The sequence below is a fragment of the Syngnathus scovelli genome, chromosome 6, assembly GCF_024217435.2.
Source record: "Syngnathus scovelli strain Florida chromosome 6, RoL_Ssco_1.2, whole genome shotgun sequence".
Classification (NCBI taxonomy): domain Eukaryota; kingdom Metazoa; phylum Chordata; class Actinopteri; order Syngnathiformes; family Syngnathidae; genus Syngnathus; species Syngnathus scovelli.
The window spans coordinates 11,220,763-11,242,364 of NC_090852.1; the positions used below are offsets into that span (position 1 = coordinate 11,220,763).

General features: G+C 40.5%; 3 protein-coding genes across 4 annotated transcripts in view; 2 read left to right on the forward strand and 1 right to left on the reverse strand.

The window, feature by feature from the left end:
- btbd11b (BTB (POZ) domain containing 11b) overlaps positions 1–7,626 on the reverse strand; it is a 55,476-nt gene extending 47,850 nt beyond the window's left edge. For both annotated transcript variants that reach the window (XM_049721972.2, XM_049721971.2), the window contains exon 1: positions 6,509–7,626. In XM_049721972.2, coding sequence (XP_049577929.1) covers positions 6,509–7,364 — 856 coding nt within the window. In that variant the 5' untranslated portion in view covers positions 7,365–7,626. The remainder of the gene's footprint in view (positions 1–6,508) is intronic.
- A 2,759-nt stretch (positions 7,627–10,385) lies between these two features.
- Positions 10,386–16,738, forward strand: cry1b (cryptochrome circadian regulator 1b). The gene is made up of 11 exons (XM_049721976.2): positions 10,386–11,203; positions 11,595–11,703; positions 12,455–12,597; positions 12,690–12,874; positions 12,941–13,029; positions 13,442–13,582; positions 13,682–13,993; positions 14,059–14,210; positions 14,435–14,637; positions 15,414–15,548; positions 16,014–16,738. The coding sequence occupies exons 1-11, from the start codon at positions 11,046–11,048 to the stop codon at positions 16,109–16,111; spliced, it is 1,725 nt and encodes a 574-aa protein (XP_049577933.1). The 5' UTR covers positions 10,386–11,045; the 3' UTR covers positions 16,112–16,738.
- A 989-nt stretch (positions 16,739–17,727) lies between these two features.
- On the forward strand, positions 17,728–21,602 carry zgc:153031. Its single transcript, XM_049721979.2, has 6 exons — positions 17,728–17,984; positions 19,169–19,218; positions 19,630–19,735; positions 20,181–20,307; positions 20,439–20,554; positions 20,885–21,602. Exons 1-6 carry the CDS (start codon positions 17,872–17,874, stop codon positions 21,009–21,011), a joined length of 639 nt encoding a protein of 212 aa, XP_049577936.1. The 5' UTR covers positions 17,728–17,871; the 3' UTR covers positions 21,012–21,602.

A 21,602-nucleotide genomic window follows, 5' to 3' on the forward strand; every position in this document is an offset into this window, starting at 1 on the left:
TTTAACATTTAGATTTTTGACAACTCTTCTGTGGATTGGCCAAGGGGAAAAAAAAACTGAGCGAAAAGGTCTTCTCAACAATTAAAAAGCTAGCAAAGAAGCTCTTTGGGTAAGGTCACAATCTCAAGAGGTGCAAGTTCAATGTGACAAGATTTACTCCGTCAAACATGCAACTCTTTTTGTCGGTAGACAAGACAGTAAGTAAAACTAGTGAAACACGGGTTGCAGAAAGTAAAATGAAAATTCAAATGTACCCAATCCCATGCAAGTAACTTCAGCATTACACATTTGCAACTTTATCCCACAATTAGAATATAATTCCCGAAAAGCTCCTGAGTTAGAGAATGTGTGACTCAGAAAGTGTGCATCCTTGCCTGTGTGTACTGCTTCAAGCCCGTCACTGCCCGCGATTGCAAAGACCCTGGGGCTGCTGTGTAAGGATTTCCCCCGAGTTATGGCCCATTAGATCTCACTCAGTAGAGTGGTGTTATTGCATGTCCTGTTAATTCCTGTCTGTCCCTCCTACAGCATGTGCGCACATGGAATCAAGTTCACAGAACAATAACAACTATTGATTAAGGAACAAAAGACTTGGAAATAAAGTTAGTGAGACCTTTAATGTGAAGGCCTTGATGGACTAACACAACAGCTCAAAGCAAATTAGTTCAGCTCTGCTACAGCAAGAGTCAAGCAAATTTTTTTTAAGAATTTACTATTTAGAGATGTTTAAGTAAATAATGCACAAAAAAAACAACTTGAGACATGGGGCTCTGTATTCGTAGACAGCACAGATGCGCTTGAGCGTACAAAGTAGTACATCTTGATTTTCGTGCAGCTGCAAGCTTCATTTAGCATGTTTGGGAATTTGGCAAATGGCTCTCCACCATGGTGGGCATCTCGGCATTTAAGGTCATTTCCTTTCAATATGCAAAGTAACCCCCTCAATACTCCATACAGTTGGATAATGGCTTGCAGCTGATCATTGCCAGTGTGATTCCTTTTTTCACCTTTGTTACGATTGGATACCATCGCAGAGGGACTTGACAATAAAAAATATATATATATACTGTACTAAAACTAGCAAGTTCAGCACATGTATGCAGACTTGCTCCAGTAAAAAACAACCATAAGCTAATGTGCATGCTTTCCATTGCTTCGCGTTGATGGTACTAGTGAAACAGCCAACATGGCTGACACCGAGGTCCATGCATTGGCTTTGAATGGCAGCATGTTACATTATGAGCATGTTTGCAGCTTTGTTGACATGTCAGAATGATGGCATACACACACCAAATATAGTAGTTCCGGTGGCAGAAAAAGAAATCATTTATTTATGTTTGTTTATTTATTTATTGTATTTTATTTGCGGTACCCAAATTACAATACGCCGTCCAAAATTCCTTGTACGCTTGAGACGACAATTGAAAAGTGCTGGTACTCTGTACCAATGAGTACTGGCCCAATTAAAGCACTGTCCCCAAAGAAAACTAAAACCGTTGCCACTGTTGTAATTCTAATGGTTATCCAATTAATCTGTAGCAACATTAAGAATCAGAAATCAAATAGTGGTCTGAAAATAAAAGACAACATAACGTTGTTTTAAAGCTTCATGTGACATTTTCCACAAGATGTTTAAGTCCAAGCAAGTCTGCCCACACTAAAAAGGCCCATTACCGCTGCCAGAATAAAGCTGGGTGGTTAAAAAAAAAAAAAAACAAAACATTATTTGTGTGGTGCTCATTTCTGAGCCTGGATATCATGTATGACAAAACATTGCCTCTGACATGACCAATATCCAAAGAGGTGTCATGGTCCTGAGCCTTGCTGGGACTGCAAGAAATATTTCAGCATATCAAATAATTTCCTGTTCTGACAAGGTACCGCCACCGTAGAAGGGGAAACCCTACACCCACCTGCAACTGAGTCAGACATTGAGCCTTTGACATCTTGATGCAACTGCATGCATGCGTGTGCATGAGCGTGTGTGTGTGAGAGAGCGAGAGAGAGAGAGAGCGCAAGAGAGCAAGAGAGAGAAAGTGTGTAGGAGGCTCACCATATGCTAGATGAGCCACTTCAAAACAGATGCAGCAGTTGGGAACAGACAAGGCAGATATAAAGTTTTTGTTGAGGCTTGTTCATTACATAGGAACTACCCTCCCCCCCCCCCCAAACACACACACACACTTTCCATAAAAGGAATCACTATATAAATAAAGATGTCTTGTACTTCCATAAATGAATCCTTCCATGCAAATATGCAGCATGAAGTAATGTTCCACCAATAATTACAGGGAATTGCTCTATCTTATAGGACCGACTTTCTAATTTTATGGCACACTGGAACAGGCTGCCCTTGACATTCCCAATCAGTCGTTTAAGAAGCCTAAATGTTGAATCAGAAATCTGAAATTTAGAAATAGGTTACAATTCATTGGACGTTGTCATTTCCAAGGAATGTTGCAGAATAGATCATTTGAAAACACTTGCAAGATGTATTGATATAAAGTATTGCTTGCTGATATTTTTTTTCCGTCTTTCCTACCTTGTCATTGTTTTGTTGACAATTAATGTGTGAAAACATTAACACAATCAAGGTAATTTAAAGAAATGTGTTATTTACTCATGCAACCACTGAGCAAGCACGTCACAAGTCACAGCACAGATGAGCTTACTCGTCAGATCAAGACTAAATATATGTAAATTTGTACCTACAAAGAGAGAAAGAACATTTTTTTGAGGACAAACATCACATTCTAGACAGAAAAGATGGTTTCAGAGACAGGTGAGAGAGGCCATCTACACTACGTTATGGTTGAGAAAGCATCTATAAACAGGAGGGGGCTTACAACATCACCTATCTCCCACATACAATGCCATCCTTTCAGCCCTTTCAGAGAGACTCAATAATTTAGCCTCTTACACATGACAAGCAACACCGTGACTTGTGGCCTTCAGGTGCCTCCACAGTCATTGTTACAACTGAATAGAATATTAATCAGGGTAAGGTGATTCAATGGTACTGAACTATCACCATCCACAGAGACAAATTTACCAAAACTTCTCTCACATCGGTATGTATACTGTCCCTGTCTTGTTCAATTGAACTGCTCCCTTTCATGATTTTGTCTTTGGGGGAGAAGACCAAGAATATTTCAGGAGGAAGGACAGAAGAGAGAGCAGACATATCTGGCCAAAACAATGTCCTCACGGTCCATGACTAAGCCGTGTGTCCTGATCCAGCTGTTGTCAACCAAGCGCTAGACGAAAACACAATTGTCTGGCAGGAATTTCTTCTGCTGAGACAACCAGGATTCTGCGTCTTGGATCTTTGGATGAAGACATATGGTTGCCCAGTTCAATTAACACAAGTAATTTTGATGCATAAAATTAATGCAACTAATAGTTGCTTTATATCGAACACTGGATACATACAACTTAGAGTTGAGTTTCTGCACATATGAGGATTACCTCAAATGTGCAAATACTGGATTTATAGTAGTAATTAATATAATTTGCCATAAAGTTTAAGTCTTAGCCTTGGGTAATTATATTTTATTAATCACGTCATGTCACATGATTAATGCAGTCATTTCACTTGCAGATAGAATGGAAAGTCACGGTGACTGAGTCTGTTGTGTTCAATGGAAGTGTGTGGGATAGAAGTCACTTGGACAATGTCACTGTGGTTACGAAATGAAAAATTTTCCCGTTTAAAAATGATGACTCACTGCAGAGGTACCTGGATGTGAACAAAAAAAAAAACAATCAGTCCAACAACTGCCTTATTGAATTTGTGATAAATGTAGGGGAAACAAGTGGTGATGGAGTGAATCCAACAAAAATATTCATAGCTCTTCTAAACTACACTGGTAAAAAATAAAATGGAAAAATCACCTGGATTACTCTTAAGTCACTAGGAAAGGACAAAATATATCACTCAACTTCAATACAGCAGAAAGTATCTCTTGCTCAACTTGATTCCGCCACACACGATCAGACTTCCATTTTTCATGTCAAAATACAGCCAATAAAAATGTTACACAACATGGATAAGTGACATTTTGTAAGGATTTCAACAGTTGGAAGCTCACAGACTATCTGGGATACTACGTCATGTTTAATTGCCTGTTAAAGAACCACAAAACATGCCAGTGTTTCCAGCATGCATTACATCAGCTTTCCAAACTTCTTCCTCATAAGAGTAATACACTGCTAAATACTTGCCACACCTCTTATGCAGCTGGAGACCTGGTGTATGCCAAATGGACTGAATGCACAATGTGACTCCATATTGGCACCAAACAATACGATCATAGTGCCGTGTGATGTTTTTTATGGTAGCCCTGCCTTGGACTTTTTGGGCTATGTGTGTTTTAAAAAATAAAAATAATAAAAATGCACTCTTGCCAAAGGAGTTCATGGTACTCAGCCCACCACTGCCAAAATTGTACTCCACGGTATAGGAATGTTCCTAAATCTGACGTCTGATTGGGCAATGCAGCTCATGTTAGTGTAGTAATACAGTGTGCGTCACTTCAGTCTTTGTAATTAGCTAGTTTCCCGCAAATGTGACAAGCTTACATTGTAAGAGGGTAAGCATGTGGCATCATGTATCTGGAAGTAGGTGTAAAGGTAATAGAGGAAAATTAGCAGCAGCATGAGCATTCAGCTAGAATCTATTAGCAACAATTAGAACGCTCCGTTAGGCATTTACATTCAAATTGAGATGGCAAAAGAGTAACACCTAGAAAATACATTGCTCGTATTGCGACAAAAAGAAAATCTGGTGACAATTACTTCACTCCTCTCACTGTCATCATGCCAGAACATGCAGAGTGTCATAGCTGTATGACACGCTTTGACACACTGCAGCATATTCTGTCACTCAATCCAAGTGAAGGGCGTGTTCCAGTGGGAGGTTAAAGTCAGAAGAGCCAACATTGTGCAAAAACTGCAAATGAAAGCAAATTTCCATAACTCCTGCATGACTGGACTGAAACAAACCCTCGAACCAAATTGGTGAACAGACTAGTTGGTATAGTAAATTTAGAGAAGCTAAACAAACAAGTGTTGCATCAATACAGTCAGCTTTTCAGACTTTCTCTTTTTACACTCTGTTTATCTCCCTCAGTGAAAAGCCCACTTTTATTCACGCTGCTCTACATAACTGATGATAGCACATCCTGCAGGTCCCCTGGGGTCTTTCATTATGTAAACCTGTTGCAAGAAGAGCTACAGCAGCAGTTTTCCAGCATCCATCAAGCCAAACAACCATGTATTAGAGTGCTCTGTGATGTATCGCCAGTTATGCAGCAGTAAAGTCTGAATGCAATTACTTTTAAACAACAAGAACAGGAAGTGAAACCAGAAAGTAAGTGTGGAAACTACAAAAGGCGTATTGTCAGTGTTAGAAAAAACATGTGGTCATGTACCACTATTGATTTGGGGAAGATTAAAATCCACATGGAGCTGCAGGGCATGACATCTGCAAGAATTGCAAGAGTAATATATGCGAGACAATGAGGCTCTTACACTTTTTAAGAATTTTGAACATTAACAGAACAACTACGGGACTATGCAAAAGTCACTGTTTTTATCACAATGCACCAATGGAATAGTCAGACCTCCAGAATCCTTTTCCATGAACCAGAAGGGATTCTGTCGTGGTAAAATGTCAAATTAGTGTTCAAGTCATTTGAGCACCTCAATACAAACAATTACCCGTTTATTTAGTTGGTACTTTTGAAATAACAAGTCAAGCTTGCTGCAGCAACAATTGTTTATCCAATGTATGACGATAACGCGCCACCAACATGGTGAGAAGACCAACTTCCAAATAGAATATTCCCAAATAAAGTAACACATGAACATCAATGCCTTGGTATGCTCGCAATTTTTTCAGTAGGATATCCAAATACCAGGGATTGCACTGTACCTTGGACTACAACATCACCTGAAATCTGTGTAGACCCGGTTAAGATCCACCAGCATTTTATTTGATATTCTAAAATGCGATTTATACATTATGTCCTCAGCCTCCCCTGGACCGGTGTATCTTCAAGCCCCCCCTTCCTCAGGAGAGAAAAAAATCCTGCCGAATACCAAAAGAAAATCCCGCCAAATACCAAAAGAAAATCCTGCCGAATACCAAATATTCAACAGCGGGAGACTTTTTGAAAACAACTATTCACACACACACTCAGCGCCTCAGACCCTCATTTAGTGGGACCTGAATAAAGTTTTTAATAAGAATATTTAAGCCATTTACTTAACGTCACATCTTTTCTGCTGACGCCACACAATCAAATGACATAAGCCTCCTTGGTCAAATGACATAAAATGTTTTGTTTACTTTCCTGTAATGGTGTGACGTCACGTTGAAAAGTCCTATACGCACTGTAAAACCCATTCAAATCTGCAAGTGGACTTAGCACCTCAACTCATTGAACCTTTGAGGATTTCACTACACTATCAAACCTTCTCAATCAAACTCAATATGGTTACTCACCACTCGCATTTTTCCCACAGATGAGGTGTTGCCAGTGCTGCAGTGATCCCCACAACTCCGCATCACTGCTGATGGCCTGTTCCAAGCTCTCCACGCTCAACTTGGGGATACTGTTGTCCCGCTCTAGCAGCGCACTGCGGAGCACTCGCTCGTGTATCTGGCGGAAGAGGCTCTCCATGCACGCCGCCAGATAGATGGCCGCGTGCTCGTGGATCCTGGCCGCGATCCTACTATCGACCATCCACCTGAAGAATTTTCCCACGTTAAAGACGAGCCCGCAGCGCACGGACTTGCCGCGGCCGAACTTGTCCTCCTCAGTGCTCATGTTGTACAGGGACAAGGCGCCGAGGGCAGCGCCTATGCAGTTCGTGGAGACAACCCACGACAGGACCATCTTTATGGCACTTTGGATCTCATATTTGGTGCATTTGGCATAGCGCAAACTCAAGCGCTGGGCCTCCTTTGCGACCCTCACTAGGACCCGGCTGACCAGCGCCGAGAGCCGAAGCAGGACGTCCTGCGATGGGGTCTGCACGTTCATTCCCTCGTCCCTCTGCAAGGCTCTCGCCACCTCCCCGAGGCTCCACGGCACATCCTCAAGCTCGGGTAGTTTAGCGCACTGGCCGGTGCACTCCAGGATCTCGGCGTCTTCGACCAGGACCGTGTTGACAGTGTCCAGGCTGTTGTTTCGACTGTGCATGGAGTCCGTTAGTTGCCAGCAGTTCCCCCCATGTGCCTCCGAGCAGCACAGCGACGCACTGGAAGACCTGAAGGAGTCGGCGGCTCCACCATATCCCGAGTCGAGAGTCAAATCCTCCAGGGTCCTCGTTGCTGCAGACTTGCTACTGCTTGCCATAATTGTGCTTCATAGCGAAAAGAAAAAGTGGAGAGAATCGACGAGTGCACATACGCGCGCTCCATGCGCAAGAAATGAAATTTTCTGGACGGTAGAATACAAAGTTAAAAGAGTGAGAGCTCGGTACACCAGCCGTCAAACCTTTTGACCAGCGCAGTGCATGACAGTTGGGGGCGGGGACATGGAGCCAAGTGACAGCCAATCGCCACGCGATGTTAAACAATAACTATTTCTAATTGGAGGAATCGTAGCTCTCAATAGAAAGTCACTAATAAAGCGCGTCGTGAGGCTTATTAATAAAAATGCGCTGATATCAGCATTGTTTTCCCCACGATACACATCTCAGTCGCATGGGAATATAGGCACGTACTCATTTACACTGAAATATGCATGATTCCCAAGTTACAACGAGGCTAAAATACATTTACACAAATTGTTTCAAATTAATTTTTATTTAACACTTGGTAATTTGGGCGGAAAGGATCAAGCCTTTTACAACATACTTTTTCAGACCCACGCCTGATGGTAACATGATTCAAGACCATTAATAATTTACTACTGGCGTAATATAGCGTTGTGTCTGTGTGGAGATAACCTACTGCTACTGAGAAGACCTGAAGTGTTTCCAAGGTCATTCGTAGCACGGAATGTCTTTTGGGTTCTAACCTGTATGCTTTGTTTGGTAGTTTGTAAAGGCTGTATGGCTTACATTGTATAGTTATAGTCATAACGTGCATACTTCTTATCAGTTGTTTTTGTTATCTTCATTATTATCTGGATTTTTTTGTTTTTCTAATACAAATTAGAAATTGCATGATTTTAGCGTCTAACTATTACTTCTGGTTTCAAATATGACCTGAATGGAAATAATTCATATCATAAATTGCAGTATTGCTCACAATCTGAGCTTTTTTTTTTTCTCGTCTGCAGCAAAATTCACAATTAAGGGACGGGATGAAAATGTTTCTGGAGCAACAGTGACCTCTAAAGGCACAAAGCGGTAACTCAATTTAGTTAGGTCTTTGAAACATCAGTGCAAAGGTCACCAACTCCGGTCCTCCAGGGCCCTATACGGGATGTTTTGGATATTTTTCTCCCCCAACACACTTGATTCAAATGATCAGCTTCATGAGCAAGCTCTGCAGAAGCCGTATTATGATACTGACCGTTTGAATCAGGTGTCTTAGAGAAGAGAAGCATCTAAATTATGCAGAATAGGGACCCACAATGACCAGAGTTGGTGACCCCTGCTTCAGTGTGTACACCTTATCGGGTTAAACTGGATTTGACTTATTCATAATTAATTTGACAACTTCATTACTTTTCATGCACAATTAATAGCTTGAATACTGCCACTTGCTATCAAACGACAAATCGTGGCTCAGCTTGTAAACGTCACATGAGCTGTGATTGGTTCTTACCTAAGCCCTGAGCACATGTGACATTGTTTCCATTTGACAGCAAGTGGCAAAATACAAAAGATGTTAATTACACATGAAAAATATCAAATTAGGTCTATTAACTTTTTACCGCTGAAATTGGCGAAATAAGCAAATTATTTCATATGAACTGCAATACAACATTTAAATAATCTCTTCATTTAACAAAGGTGTAAAGCCAGACAATAATAAAAAGCAAAATTTTATTCAATTACATTTATTTTTAATTGCTCAGGAGGACAAAAAAATCTGCATTACTTTAGTGATGATTAGGAGATATCACTTATTTTGCTGCAACATTTTCTGAGTTGTCCTCTGGCATACGGTCTATTCATAATGGAACTAGCTATACGTATGGTGTGTTAAAAGACATTGTGAGCAAACTGTGCGTCGACATGTTTCTTTAAAGCATGCATCATCTTATAGTACATTCAAGGACTTTTATGGTACATTTACTTGATTGCTTCTTGGTAATAGTTCTCATTGTGTGCCCAAATAATGTTCTCTAATACAATGACTTATCCTTGAATCTGTGAGAATGTCATGTCCTTTTTTCGGTCAAAAGCATGTTCTATGTAAGAGATGAATGATTGTCAAGGGGGGCAGCAGTAGCTCATCGCTTTGTTCGGACTTAGACCCACGTGAGAGGGAAAAGGATGGATAGATGCAGAGTTTCCGCTCGTGTGATTCCCTTGAGCAAAGCACAAAGCATCCCTTTTACACTCCAACTAAAATTTTGGAGTGCAACGTGACCTGATTACTCTGAATCGTCCAAACTGGGAGCCTCTCACATTAAGAAGTTCCAAAGTAGCATTAACTGAAGAAGCGTGTTTTTGGTGTTGGAAGACGTGACAGTACATTAGGAAATCATGCAAGCATGGGGAATAATATCAGAATCAGTTTTATTGGCAAGTTTGTGCATGCCAAACAAGGAATTTGACTCCAACTGATCTCAGGTTAATATGCAAACTTTACACAGGAAGGTCGCAGCATTAATCCTTAGATGCAGATACTATAATAACCAATTGTCCAACTCACCCTTAAATCCATCCATCCATCCATCCATCCATCCATCCATCCATCCATCCATCCATCCATCCATCCATCCATCCATCCATCCATCCATCCATCCATCCATCCATCCATCCATCCATCCATCCATCCATCCATCCATCCATCCATCCATCCATCATCTGTACCGCTTGGCCCCACACCCAAAACACCCAAATTACTGTGCAAAATAATATAAAAAAGAAGTTACACATTACATAGAAGTAGTATGGTGCTGGCGAAAATATGGAGGCAAGTACAGTACTATATGAATATGAAGATGCTGCAAAAGTAGTTATCAATCATGCTGATCATTTTTTGGTGATTATAAGGCAAACGCAACCCAGGAAACGGATTTCTCCTAATCGGCGTGAACTGGATGACAAATCAAGCGCACGTCTTTTGAGCCAGCGCGGTACGACATGTGCTTATCCGGGTACCTCTGTATAACGTATTTACTAACGCCAACCTTCTGATTGGCTGCTTTCAGTTAAGCTTTGCTCTGTTTCTTTCTCCTTTTTCTTTGACATGGTCTTCAGTACTTTACTTTTACGCACACTGTGCAGCTAATTCCACCAGAGTTGAGGTTTGCAGGTTTTAAAGTCATTCAAAGGAAACATGTAAACACGGCCTAAAAACCACACTACTGAAACGTGACAGCAAAAGCGTTGCATAATAGTCTGTGCTGACCAATCACAGCGTCGCGATCTTTGTTGAAGGTATTCCAATGGGAGGAGATGTTGACACACAAGGATGGAAAGGAGAGCTTTACCTGGCTCATAAGACAGCTTCGCGCAATCCTTTTATCTGCAAATAGGTCGCTAGATTTAATGCATGTCTTGTTTGACACGACGCATGCTTCGGGGGACGACATTGAAACTTAAAACGGGATTTTGTGTCGGATTCATGCTCGCCTTCAGAAACAACATTGACAGGGATGTATTTATAGCGCAACGGGAAAGGATTTGTTTTGGTGTGCGCGTTTAATTTTCTCCGCGTGCTGTGGTTTTCTGCCGTCCACAAACATGCGGCCACTGTGAGGAGAATTGAATGGAGCTCAGTTAACTTTAGCACAAGCGCTAATTTATCTTTGGCAATTCATTTGCATTGCAAGATTTGTCCGTCTGCTGCCCCAGCCCACACGTCCCGCCCCCATTGTATATAATCTGCATTCGTGTAGTGCGCTGTCAATATGGTGGCCAATGCTATCCACTGGTTCCGAAAGGGACTGAGGCTGCACGACAATCCGTCTTTAAGGGATTCTATACGAGGGGCCCACAGTTTACGCTGCATCTACATCCTGGACCCTTGGTTTGCTGGCTCGTCAAACGTGGGCATCAACAGGTGGAGGTAAGTTTGTCTTTTGCGGAAATCTGCTTATTCTATTGGAAGAATACTAACTGTCGAATTGTCATTCTATTTCCCGATGGATTTTAGTAAGTTTACCTTCTGTAGTCTGGAGCAATGCTTGTCATTATGATTAGCAGTTATACTTATCAGCCACACGAGGGCGTGCGTGTAACGTTTTCTGGTGGGGTTCGGTACCTCCAACAAGGTTAAGAACCACTGCTTTAGAGTCTTCAACTAATGTTGTCAAATCGATACAGCAAAGAACAGTGTCAATAAAAAACATAGTCTTGCTGCCCACTTGTTTATATTTGGTATAAAGTTGTTGATGTGACCCTATTCAACAGAAGAAGTACAGTTTTATATGACACACATCCTCTCTGATTGTTTGCAGGTTTCTGTTACAGTGCTTAGAGGATCTAGATGCCAGTCTGCGTAAACTCAACTCCCGCCTCTTTGTCATTCGAGGTCAACCCACGGATGTCTTCCCCAGGCTATTTAAGGTAGATTTAATGCAACAAAGTTGACGGCGTAGCAGTTAAGGGTACAATTTGTTTTTGTTTTTTGCACACAGCTTTGTCTTGATGATGGATGGATGGATGGATGGATGGACGGATGGACGGATAGACGGATAGACGGATAGACAGATAGATAGATAGATAGATAGATAGATAGATAGATAGATAGATAGATAGATAGATAGATAGATAGATAGATAGATAGATAGATAGATAGATAGATAGATAGATAGATAGATAGATGCTTGTATTATCCTGCAGGGAATTTGAAAATCTCATGTAAGTTGACATGGCATGCAGCTTCCAAATCAGCAATGATCATAGTCTTTACAACAGTAGTTTTATATCCAAACAACTAGATGTGTTAATGAACACAACTGTATGTTACAATTTCCTTTTGACATAAGAGTCCATGGCTGAGGAAAATAAAAACATGTACCAATGTAAAATATGTCACATAATGTCACAGTGTACATGGTCGTTGGCAAGTCAGACACATAACCTACTGTAATTTCTGTAAATCTTTTTGCAGCATGATGCTCAGTAAAAGTTAATAAAGAACCCTTGTCACATTAAAGCCACCAGGTTCTGGATATGGGAAAAATGTAGTGGCGGGAACATACAGTATAGTAAAATAAATTGTTCCAACACTGCAGAGACAAGTTTGTGAAGTCCCTATCTTTGACATTTCTAAAGTCTCAAATTTATTTTAGATATATTTTCATTTTCTTTCCAGGAATGGCAGATAACTCATTTATCCTATGAATATGACTCAGAGCCTTTTGGCAAGGAACGTGACGCTGCTATTCAAAAGCTAGCCACCGAGGCAGGGGTTGAGGTCACGGTGCAGGTTTCGCACACCCTCTATGATTTAGACAAGTGAGTGATCGAACACAAAAGTATTTACTTTCCATTTGTGTATGTTGGATTGAGTATAATGAGGAATTTTGTGTTTAATTCCGTTCCTAAAGGATCATAGAAGCTAATGGTGGTCAACCTCCTCTTACATACAAGCGCTTCCAGGGACTCCTCAGTTGTATGGATGCTGTACACTCTCCGGTAGAGACCATCACGTTGGAAGTTCTCAAAAATTGCGCAACACCCATCAGTGAGGACCATGATGACAAATTTGTGGTGCCGTCACTGGAGGAACTTGGTAAGATTTTGAGCTTATGCTTGTCTGATTTTGCTGCTAGATTTATAATTAATGCATCTTCCTCAGGTTTTGAGACTGAGGGCCTACCAACAGCAGTTTGGCCTGGTGGAGAAACAGAAGCCCTCTTAAGACTAGAGAGACATCTTGAGAGAAAGGTACAAAGACCAAAACAGGTTAAACATGTCCAAAAGCTCACTATTTTACCATAGTGGACAAACCATACAATTTACAGTTTTACCTGAAGTTTTACTTTTTATTGGACCTCGATATGGGCATATCATATGCATTATATTTAGAGCAGATTTTTTTTTTTGTGTGTGTGTATTCCCACCCATTCACTTAATAAGACTGATTACTGCACAAAAGATCCAAATTTGACAAAACAGAGTTCCCCCGCCTTCTAGAAAAACAGGAAAATGATCAATCAATTTTTCAGTCATGGAAAACACATGAAAAATAGGAGGAGGGGGGTAAAAATGTCCTGGAAAAGTGTAAATTGTCCTGGCAAATTACTTTTCTATCCTCTGCTTCTCCCTGCCTTGTGGGTGATCTTGTGCCTGTTTGCAGGCATGGGTAGCAAATTTTGAACGTCCTCGAATGAGCGCCAACTCGCTCCTGGCAAGTCCTACAGGCCTCAGCCCCTACCTTCGCTTTGGATGCCTGTCTTGCCGACTCTTCTATTTCAAGCTTACTGACCTGTACATGAGGGTAATGAGGGAATTATTGTTGGTCTTTTAATAGAACCCATCACGAGATGAGGTTATTAAAAAAAAAAAATAATAATAATAATAATTGTTTGTCAAATAGGTGAAAAAGAGCAGCACACCGCCGCTTTCCTCGTATGGCCAACTGCTATGGAGGGAGTTCTTCTACACATCCGCTACCAAGAACTCTTGTTTTGATAAGATGGAGGGAAACCCTGTATGTGTCTTGATACCCTGGGAACGAAACCAAGAGGCGCTCGCCAAATGGGCGGAGGGACGGACAGGCTTTCCTTGGATAGATGCCATTATGACCCAGCTGAGGCAGGAGGGTTGGATCCACCATTTGGCCAGACACGCTGTGTCCTGCTTCCTCACCAGGGGCGACCTCTGGATCAGCTGGGAAGAAGGCATGAAGGTAAACACACAAAGCTTGCTTGTAAATGCTCCTTTCCGAAATGAACCGTGACTGCATGCCGCCAGGTGTTTGAAGAGTTGCTGTTAGATGCGGACTGGAGTGTAAACGCAGGCAGCTGGATGTGGCTTTCTTGCAGTTCCTTTTTCCAGCAATTTTTCCACTGTTACTGCCCCGTGGGATTTGGGCGACGTGCGGATCCTAACGGCGACTACATTAGGTGAGTAGAGGTTCTCTGAATTTGCACTTTCACAGATGAATGTTGTTCTGTTTCATGAGCCAACATAAGGAAGCCAATTTTTCAAGATGCTTTTACAATGCACTGATGACAACCTACATTTTGCGACATTTGAAACTTATAGTACCAGCACAAATTTGTTCTCAAGAGCAAAATGATCAACCGGCCTGTCAGGTTAACCTGAATTTTTTCATTTCTTTTTGTAGACGTTATTTGCCCATATTGAGAGGGTTTCCAGCCAAATATATCTACGATCCGTGGAATGCCCCAGATGAACTACAGAAGGCTGCCAAGTGTGTCATTGGGGTCCACTACCCAAAGCCCATGGTGAACCATGCCGAAGCCAGCCGTGTCAACATAGAGCGGATGAAGCAAATTTATCAGCAGCTTTCTTCCTACAGCGGACTATGTAAGGGTAACTCCACTACACCTAATCATAAACCCTATTTGGATGGGATTAGCTTTAGAGGGGTACGCAGAGTAATCACTGTTTACCATCTGACCTCTGTCATAGAAATGTTCAATTTGGACGGGACTCGAAATCTCTGTAATGTTACTAAACATGGGTGCAGTAAATGTGTTTACGCCCAGTCGTCGCCCTGTGTCAGCATGCGTGTGCTACGTAACTTCCTGTTTTCCACACGCTGACGGCCTGAAGAAGACTAATTAATAATTAGAAGAATTAAAAATGACTATGTGAAATACTGCCTTATCTAGTAGAATAGGTTAATGGGGGGGTTACATTACTTAAAGCAATAAGAGGTTTTGTGCTTCTGTCAAGTGTTGGGGACCTTTGAAGCCTTTTCATCGGTCTTTGGCATATGTGTTCAGAGCGTATGGTAAAGAATGTCGGGGATTTTTGACTGCCCGCAAATTCGAGTGCGCCTTCAAGCACCTTCATGTTCTTAAAAGTGCGGCAAACTATTTTAAAAGAGGATTTGACGTAATATTACATGCATTTTTACTGAGGGTTGCATTCGGACGGGATTAACATTATCTACGGTAGTTTCTCTGGACTGTCACAATGAGAGCAAGCACTTTAGAAAACGTGCCGTTGGATGACTCTGAATGTGTTGTTTATTTTCCAAAAAAGTACATTGCTTATTGATTTTTTACGAACGTGCAATGAATTACGGACCTTTTTAAATCGTTTTGCGCTTTCTGGTTAAATTGCTGATCATTCAGGTTTGCTGGCAACAGTCCCACATAATCCCAACAGCGGGACAAATGACAACATGGGAGGAGTCAACCCAAGAACTAGTCAAGGGCCAGAAGGCTCCTCCGAAGATGCATCAATCCGGAAAGGGACATATCAACCAGGTAGAGTGTTTGCGCCGGAGACGGCATCCCTTCTACATATTTCGAACCATGTCCATTCTACCAACACATTTCCTATCGATCAGTTTAAAAGTCAATAAATTAACAGAATCCCACAAACAAAAGGGGAGTGAATCAACATCACATCTGATAATTGCAGCCAAATAGGGCACTCCATTTTGCCACAAGATCTTTTCACATAATCGATATTGAATGCATTGTTTCTATGCCCACCCCGAAAGCTTTATGTGCATCAACAGTATACTGTAATAAGTATAAAGCAACAGTTGTAACAGAACAAGGTCCAGTAGCATACATTGATTTTGTCTACAGTCATGCCTTTGTTTTTCCCAAAAGGGCTTTATATCCTCATGTGCTTTTGTAGCACACACATACACACAAAAGAACCACAAAGATATCGCACAAATGTCTTTTGTTCCTTATGTGTGATGTGCTTGTTCCCAATAGGTGAGTTGAATGCAGATAGAGGACAATTGAGGCATAAGCGACGGAATGAAGAAGGCCAAACCAAGAACCATTCCAAATCCCTAAGGCCAAGCAAATAGTCTTGAAAAGGACGGAATACAAAACAACCTCCGTCAACCTGAATGGCAACCAATCACCCCCCCCAAGACCACATTGTGCCTTCGGCTACTGAGAATTTACTGGAACTGAAACTGCCCTCAGTGGAGTCATGTTGGGGAGTGATGAATTCAGGTCCCTGCATTACTGACTATTGGATTTGTTTTGAGAAGTACCCTTTGGAAATGCAATTTGATTATAGACAGCACGTTTGTTGTTAGCGTGAACCAATCTCCAAGTTACACATTCAGTGAATTTGGCCTGGTTGCCTTTTCCCACAGACAGTCTGTACCTTAGTCTTGGTACATCAGGGGCTGCCAGGCCATCGTTTCACAAAGCCAAAAAACATTGTCCATTCCCCAACAGGACTATTGGTTTGTAAACAGTCAGTTACACATCTGCATATTATCGGCCACAGAGCATAATTGTCTAAAACTAAATTTTGTGATGACATGCTTTTTTTTTTAACAGATATTGTAACAAAAACCTCAACCAGATGGGTGAACAAGTAAGCTAAAGTAAAATAACTCAACACAAAATACCTGTGGATGTTCTAACAATGATCCTTTCTTATGCAATTATGTATGTGGCCGACGATATGAAAAACATAACATATATGTATATAACAAAGTGTTCTTGTCATGCTTTTAGATTTTAAACCCCTACCACTGTCAACACATTAACTTCCTTAAGTGAGCTAAACTAAGAAACGATTTACTTTGTATGGTCCATTGTTTTCACACATAATAAGCTAATGTTCATTCATCTTCCGAAATGCTTCCCCTCACGAGGACACGGGCGCACTGGTACCTATTCCAGCTGTCCTAGGGCGGTAGGCTGGGTACACCCTGAACTGGTCGACAGCCAATCAGAAAGCTAATTTCGAAAAACAACCATTGACACCAATGGGCAATTTGGTCAATTGGCATGTTTTTGGAATGTGGGAGGAAACTGGCGTACCTCGAGGAAACCCACACAGGGACAGGGAGAACATGCAATCTCCACACAAGAAGCCCAGACTCCGAATCGAATCCCGCTAACCAGTGTGCCACCACATTAAGCTCGTGTAATTTAAAATAACACAACAACCTGGAGCAAAGTAATTTTAATGTTACTGTATTTCTTTGAACTGTACGAGATTCCGTCACCTTATTTATTTACACAAGTTTCCTGATTGTGCCGACCAAGATATTTTATAAATATGTATTTGATCTTTTAAATTAGGTATGTATCTTACTGAAAACACCATTACAGATACTGTATGTATATAAAGAATGTAAATGAATGTTTTTCATGAAGAATACATGTTCAAAACCGTAACAGAAACTTGACTGATGTCTCAAACTCGTGCAGTGACGTGATTTATTTTTATGTTATTTAATTTTGTATAAAGAATGACCAGATGCTACCTGTTTTGGAAATAAAGTGACATTGTGACCTCCAAGTCAAAAACTCTTGTATTTTAATCGCTTATCATAATGACAGGTAACAGGTAATTTCGTAATTGCGCTAAATGCGTTATTTTACATGACATTGAGTTGCCGCCAGAGGTGCGCGCCCACAAAGTCTGAAAAGCGCATGCTCAAACGCCATCGTGTACAAATTCCACATTCTGCGAATTAACCCAATGGCAAATGAAGCTCGGTGGGCGTTAACAGACTAGATCGGAACAGGATCTGATCTAAACTCGGAATCAGACCTGAGCTTCTTGTGGGTACACCAGTAATGTGCCACGTTTCTGAAGATGGAAGAGGATCAGCGGAAAGTCAAAGTGCAAAAGAAACCTGTACGCGTCATCGCAGCGGCGTGCAAAGACAGAGGCATTGGAAAAAATGGCACACTGCCCTGGAAATTACCGTAAGACTCTATGGACTCAGATGAACTCTTTTAAAACACTTTCCAGAATTTTAAACCTCTATTGATATGTTTCTTGAAGCCGTGTGATGATGCACAGATATTGACAGGCTGCGCAGAGAGAGTACTTCAAATATTTATATATAAAAATTGAATGGGAACACATTGAATGGGAGGTACAAACTTGTGCAGCGTCATGCTTATTGCATTCCAAAACGACACGCTATAATGGCCACTGTCAAAACAGGACACCGACCATTTCGGATTATTGTGTTTGTAGTTTACAGGTTACCTGTGCTGTTCTACACTGCAGCTACAATACTAAGTGTTGAAACAGAAAATGGGTGTATAAACATGTATGTTATTTACACCATGACCATACCCACAACATAATTATATACCACTACATTATATGGTATGCTTTTTAACACCTCTCCAAATGATGATTCCAAACAATTTCTAAGATGCGTGTTTGTAAAGCGGTATTTCCGGTTCTCAACAGAGCTCTGTTGGTTCTTGTTACCTACAATTATTTTCACTAACTGGTAGGGCTGCATGACATTGCTACTTTACCTGAAGCATAAATAACAAAAGCTTCTTTCTTTTTTCAATGACAGAAGCCAAATTTGACCAGAAGAGCAGGCTGCAATATTTTGAGAATCAATTCTGGCGAGGAAACTCGAGTACCCAGACCACAATGTCCCTGTAGATATCAAAAGATGAATCCTTAATCATAAAATTCTTGTGGCTTTGTCATGTGTTTGCTCTCACATTCAATGGAGGGGGAAAAGAAGCATATGTTTCACATTTTCTCCTGTTACATTTTGCTTGGTAGTATGAAGTCACTACCAAATTGTAAACGTATATATGTTTATCCATCCATCCATCCATCCATCCATCCATCCATCCATCCATCCATCCATCCATCCATCCATCCATCCATCCATCCATCCATTATCTATCGCTTATCCAGGGTCAGGTCATGGAGACATCAGCTTCAGCAGGGATATGTATGTGTACATGCATTACTATTCTAAAATAAGACCACATACTGGTCAGGAATGGTAATTTTAGCCTTTTAAAATGGAATATAGCCAAATCTAAACCATTGAACATGTTTGGGTACAAAAAGAGAATTGAAGCCTCAGAATACTAACTTGTTTTCCATGACTTCTTAAAATTTGCAGATCTGAGTTCCAGTACTTTCTCAGCAGTGTTACACAAGTCTCAAAACCAGGTAATGCCAACTTCAATCTACAATTCTGAACTGAAGTAACTTGAACTTTGTGCCTTTCTGCACTAATGCATGTGTTAAAATTTTGCAAAAGACTACATAGTTTCTTGTATCGTTAAACATGTACATAGTTTCTTGTATAGTTACTAAAAGGGTTAGTCTTGCCTTCCGTTTAGATGAACAAGGTAGATTGATATCAAACAAGGACCGCCTGAGTCATCCAATTGTTTACATTAATTTTCATATTAAAACAGTTCATATTGATCTATTTATGAATTAGTAAACGCAGTATGATTATTTGGCTGTAAAATAAGTTAACATGTTTTCACTTAGCATTTAGAACTGTGATAGACATCAAGTCAAATGCTAATATTCATCATTATTATTATTATTATATTTTTTTTTTTTTTACAGGAAAGTTCAATATGTTGGTGTGGGGCAGACTGTGTTGGTTCTCCAACCCTCAGTCTATGTTCCCAATGGCTAATGCTTTACATGCTGTACTGAGTGAAACACTAGAGTGAGTACAACTTCATACAGAGAAGACCCACATATGGTCAAGATGGACCTTGGTTGCCAGAGGCAGTCATTATAAATTATGGGTGGTTCTCTGAAATGTGGTTCAGAAGTGTGAGCCAAAAAAAAAACATGTTCAAAACTAGGTAAAAATACTTCTAATAATAATGCTTTAAAACAAACCTGCCTGCCATGTGCTCTGAATAAATAAAGATAATTCACTCACCCCTCTGTTCGCAAGAGATGTTGACTCCATTGCATCATGTTGTACCTGTGCACCAAGCACTAAGCTCTTGAGTAAAATCAATCAATCAATCAATCAATCAATCACTGTCATAGTGAGTCAGCATTTGACAATAGAATTGAACATCACTCTTGGAGAACTACCCATATACTGTCTATTCATTTGTTGTACCTCCAGTTTCATTCCTTTTACATCTGTCTCACAGGACAGTCCCAGATCATGCCCACTTCCTTTGTCAAGACCTAGAGAGTGCTGTCCTTTTGGCTGCAAAGTATCCACTTGCAGACTTGATTGAGACCATATGGGTTGTTGGAGGCGCTCGGGTCTACAAGGTACATTTTATGGTTAATGAAAGGCCAGGTCTTATCCAGTTCTTGTGAGGCTCAATTCTCTTGAAAAATCCACAAACTAAAAAAAACAACATAATGTTGCTGTCATTGTTTGTTTGCTGTTTGTTTTACAGGATGCACTGGATCATCCCTGGTGCGATTTGGTTTTCCTGACAGATATTATGGCTGAATTTGAGTGTGATGTTTTCTTCCCTGAGATGGATCCACAAGTTTTCAAAAAACAGGAAAGGTGCGTATTCTCATCCTCGCTTGTTGTTTAACTCTCCTGTGTGACCATGAACACAAGAATGACTACTTGCTGCATTTACATACAAAGGTTGTACTTTACAGTATATTTTAATCAATTCATACTCAGTGCCGAATTCACTTAAGGATGGATGACAAAATAGTAAATGTTGGAGTATCTGGCCATTACAATTATAGAGAGTGAAATAGTTCATTATATAGTCCATAGAGTTTAATTGTCATTATTGTCATCATTATAATGTCATCTTGATATTTTTTATAAGCTGTGTGTATTGGTTACTTTTCTTGTTGTTGTTTTTTGTCCCCAAATAAGATTTGCTGGAGTACCAAATGGAACCCACGAGGAGAATGGCATTAAATATGAATTCCAGGTATTCAAGAAGAAAGATTCACAAAGATGTGAAGAGAATTTTTTCAATGACACCAGTGAGGCTAAGTGACCATTTCAATGTCTGTTATGTTGTTGTAATGTCACTGTGTGTGGTAATAGTTCTCATTGATCCACTAGAGGGAGACAAAGCACTAAACAAACACTGTAGCTCAAGTGTAAATTGCAAACTTGAGATAGGATACACACTCTTACAGGAAACCCATATACCCACACACAAACACATTTCTATTCATTTATATTAAGTCATCAAAAAGGAATTAAACTTAATTATTTATCTCACCAAGACGTTTAGGGCAATTAATTCTCTGATTCCAACATCTTTTCCTTCGAAATGAGCAAGAATGTGAGCTAGGAGGCCCTCACGTCCTACATCGCTGACGTCTGACCTCATAAATGTATTCTGGATGATTCGAAAGAAATTCAGACAGCAATGTCTGTGTGATGTCTACAATGTCTTGTGGAAAGTGAAGCTTGTTATACCTGCAAAGGGAGACCGCATCTATTTTTTTCCCTACCACTTGCTACATTACAGCAGAGTAACCAGCATACACTTCAATACATTTGACATAACATTTACTGCAGAGTTTGACTGAAGACTGTACTTAATACAAAAGATTAAAAGATATCAACCCACTTCAAA

What these genes read in the sequence shown, in the direction of transcription:
- cry1b (XM_049721976.2), top strand. Translation starts at nt 11,046, where the DNA reads ATGGTGGCCAATGCTATCCACTGGTTCCGAAAGGGACTGAGGCTGCAC. An exon ending in ACCCTCTATGATTTAGACAA is followed by an intron (nt 12,598 to 12,689) that starts GTGAGTGATCGA and finishes CCGTTCCTAAAG; the next exon opens with GATCATAGAAGCTAATGGTG. An exon ending in GAAAGGGACATATCAACCAG is followed by an intron (nt 15,549 to 16,013) that starts GTAGAGTGTTTG and finishes TGTTCCCAATAG; the next exon opens with GTGAGTTGAATGCAGATAGA.
- zgc:153031 (XM_049721979.2), top strand. Translation starts at nt 17,872, where the DNA reads ATGGAAGAGGATCAGCGGAAAGTCAAAGTGCAAAAGAAACCTGTACGC. An exon ending in TACACAAGTCTCAAAACCAG is followed by an intron (nt 19,219 to 19,629) that starts GTAATGCCAACT and finishes TTTTTTTTACAG; the next exon opens with GAAAGTTCAATATGTTGGTG. An exon ending in GTTTTCAAAAAACAGGAAAG is followed by an intron (nt 20,555 to 20,884) that starts GTGCGTATTCTC and finishes TCCCCAAATAAG; the next exon opens with ATTTGCTGGAGTACCAAATG.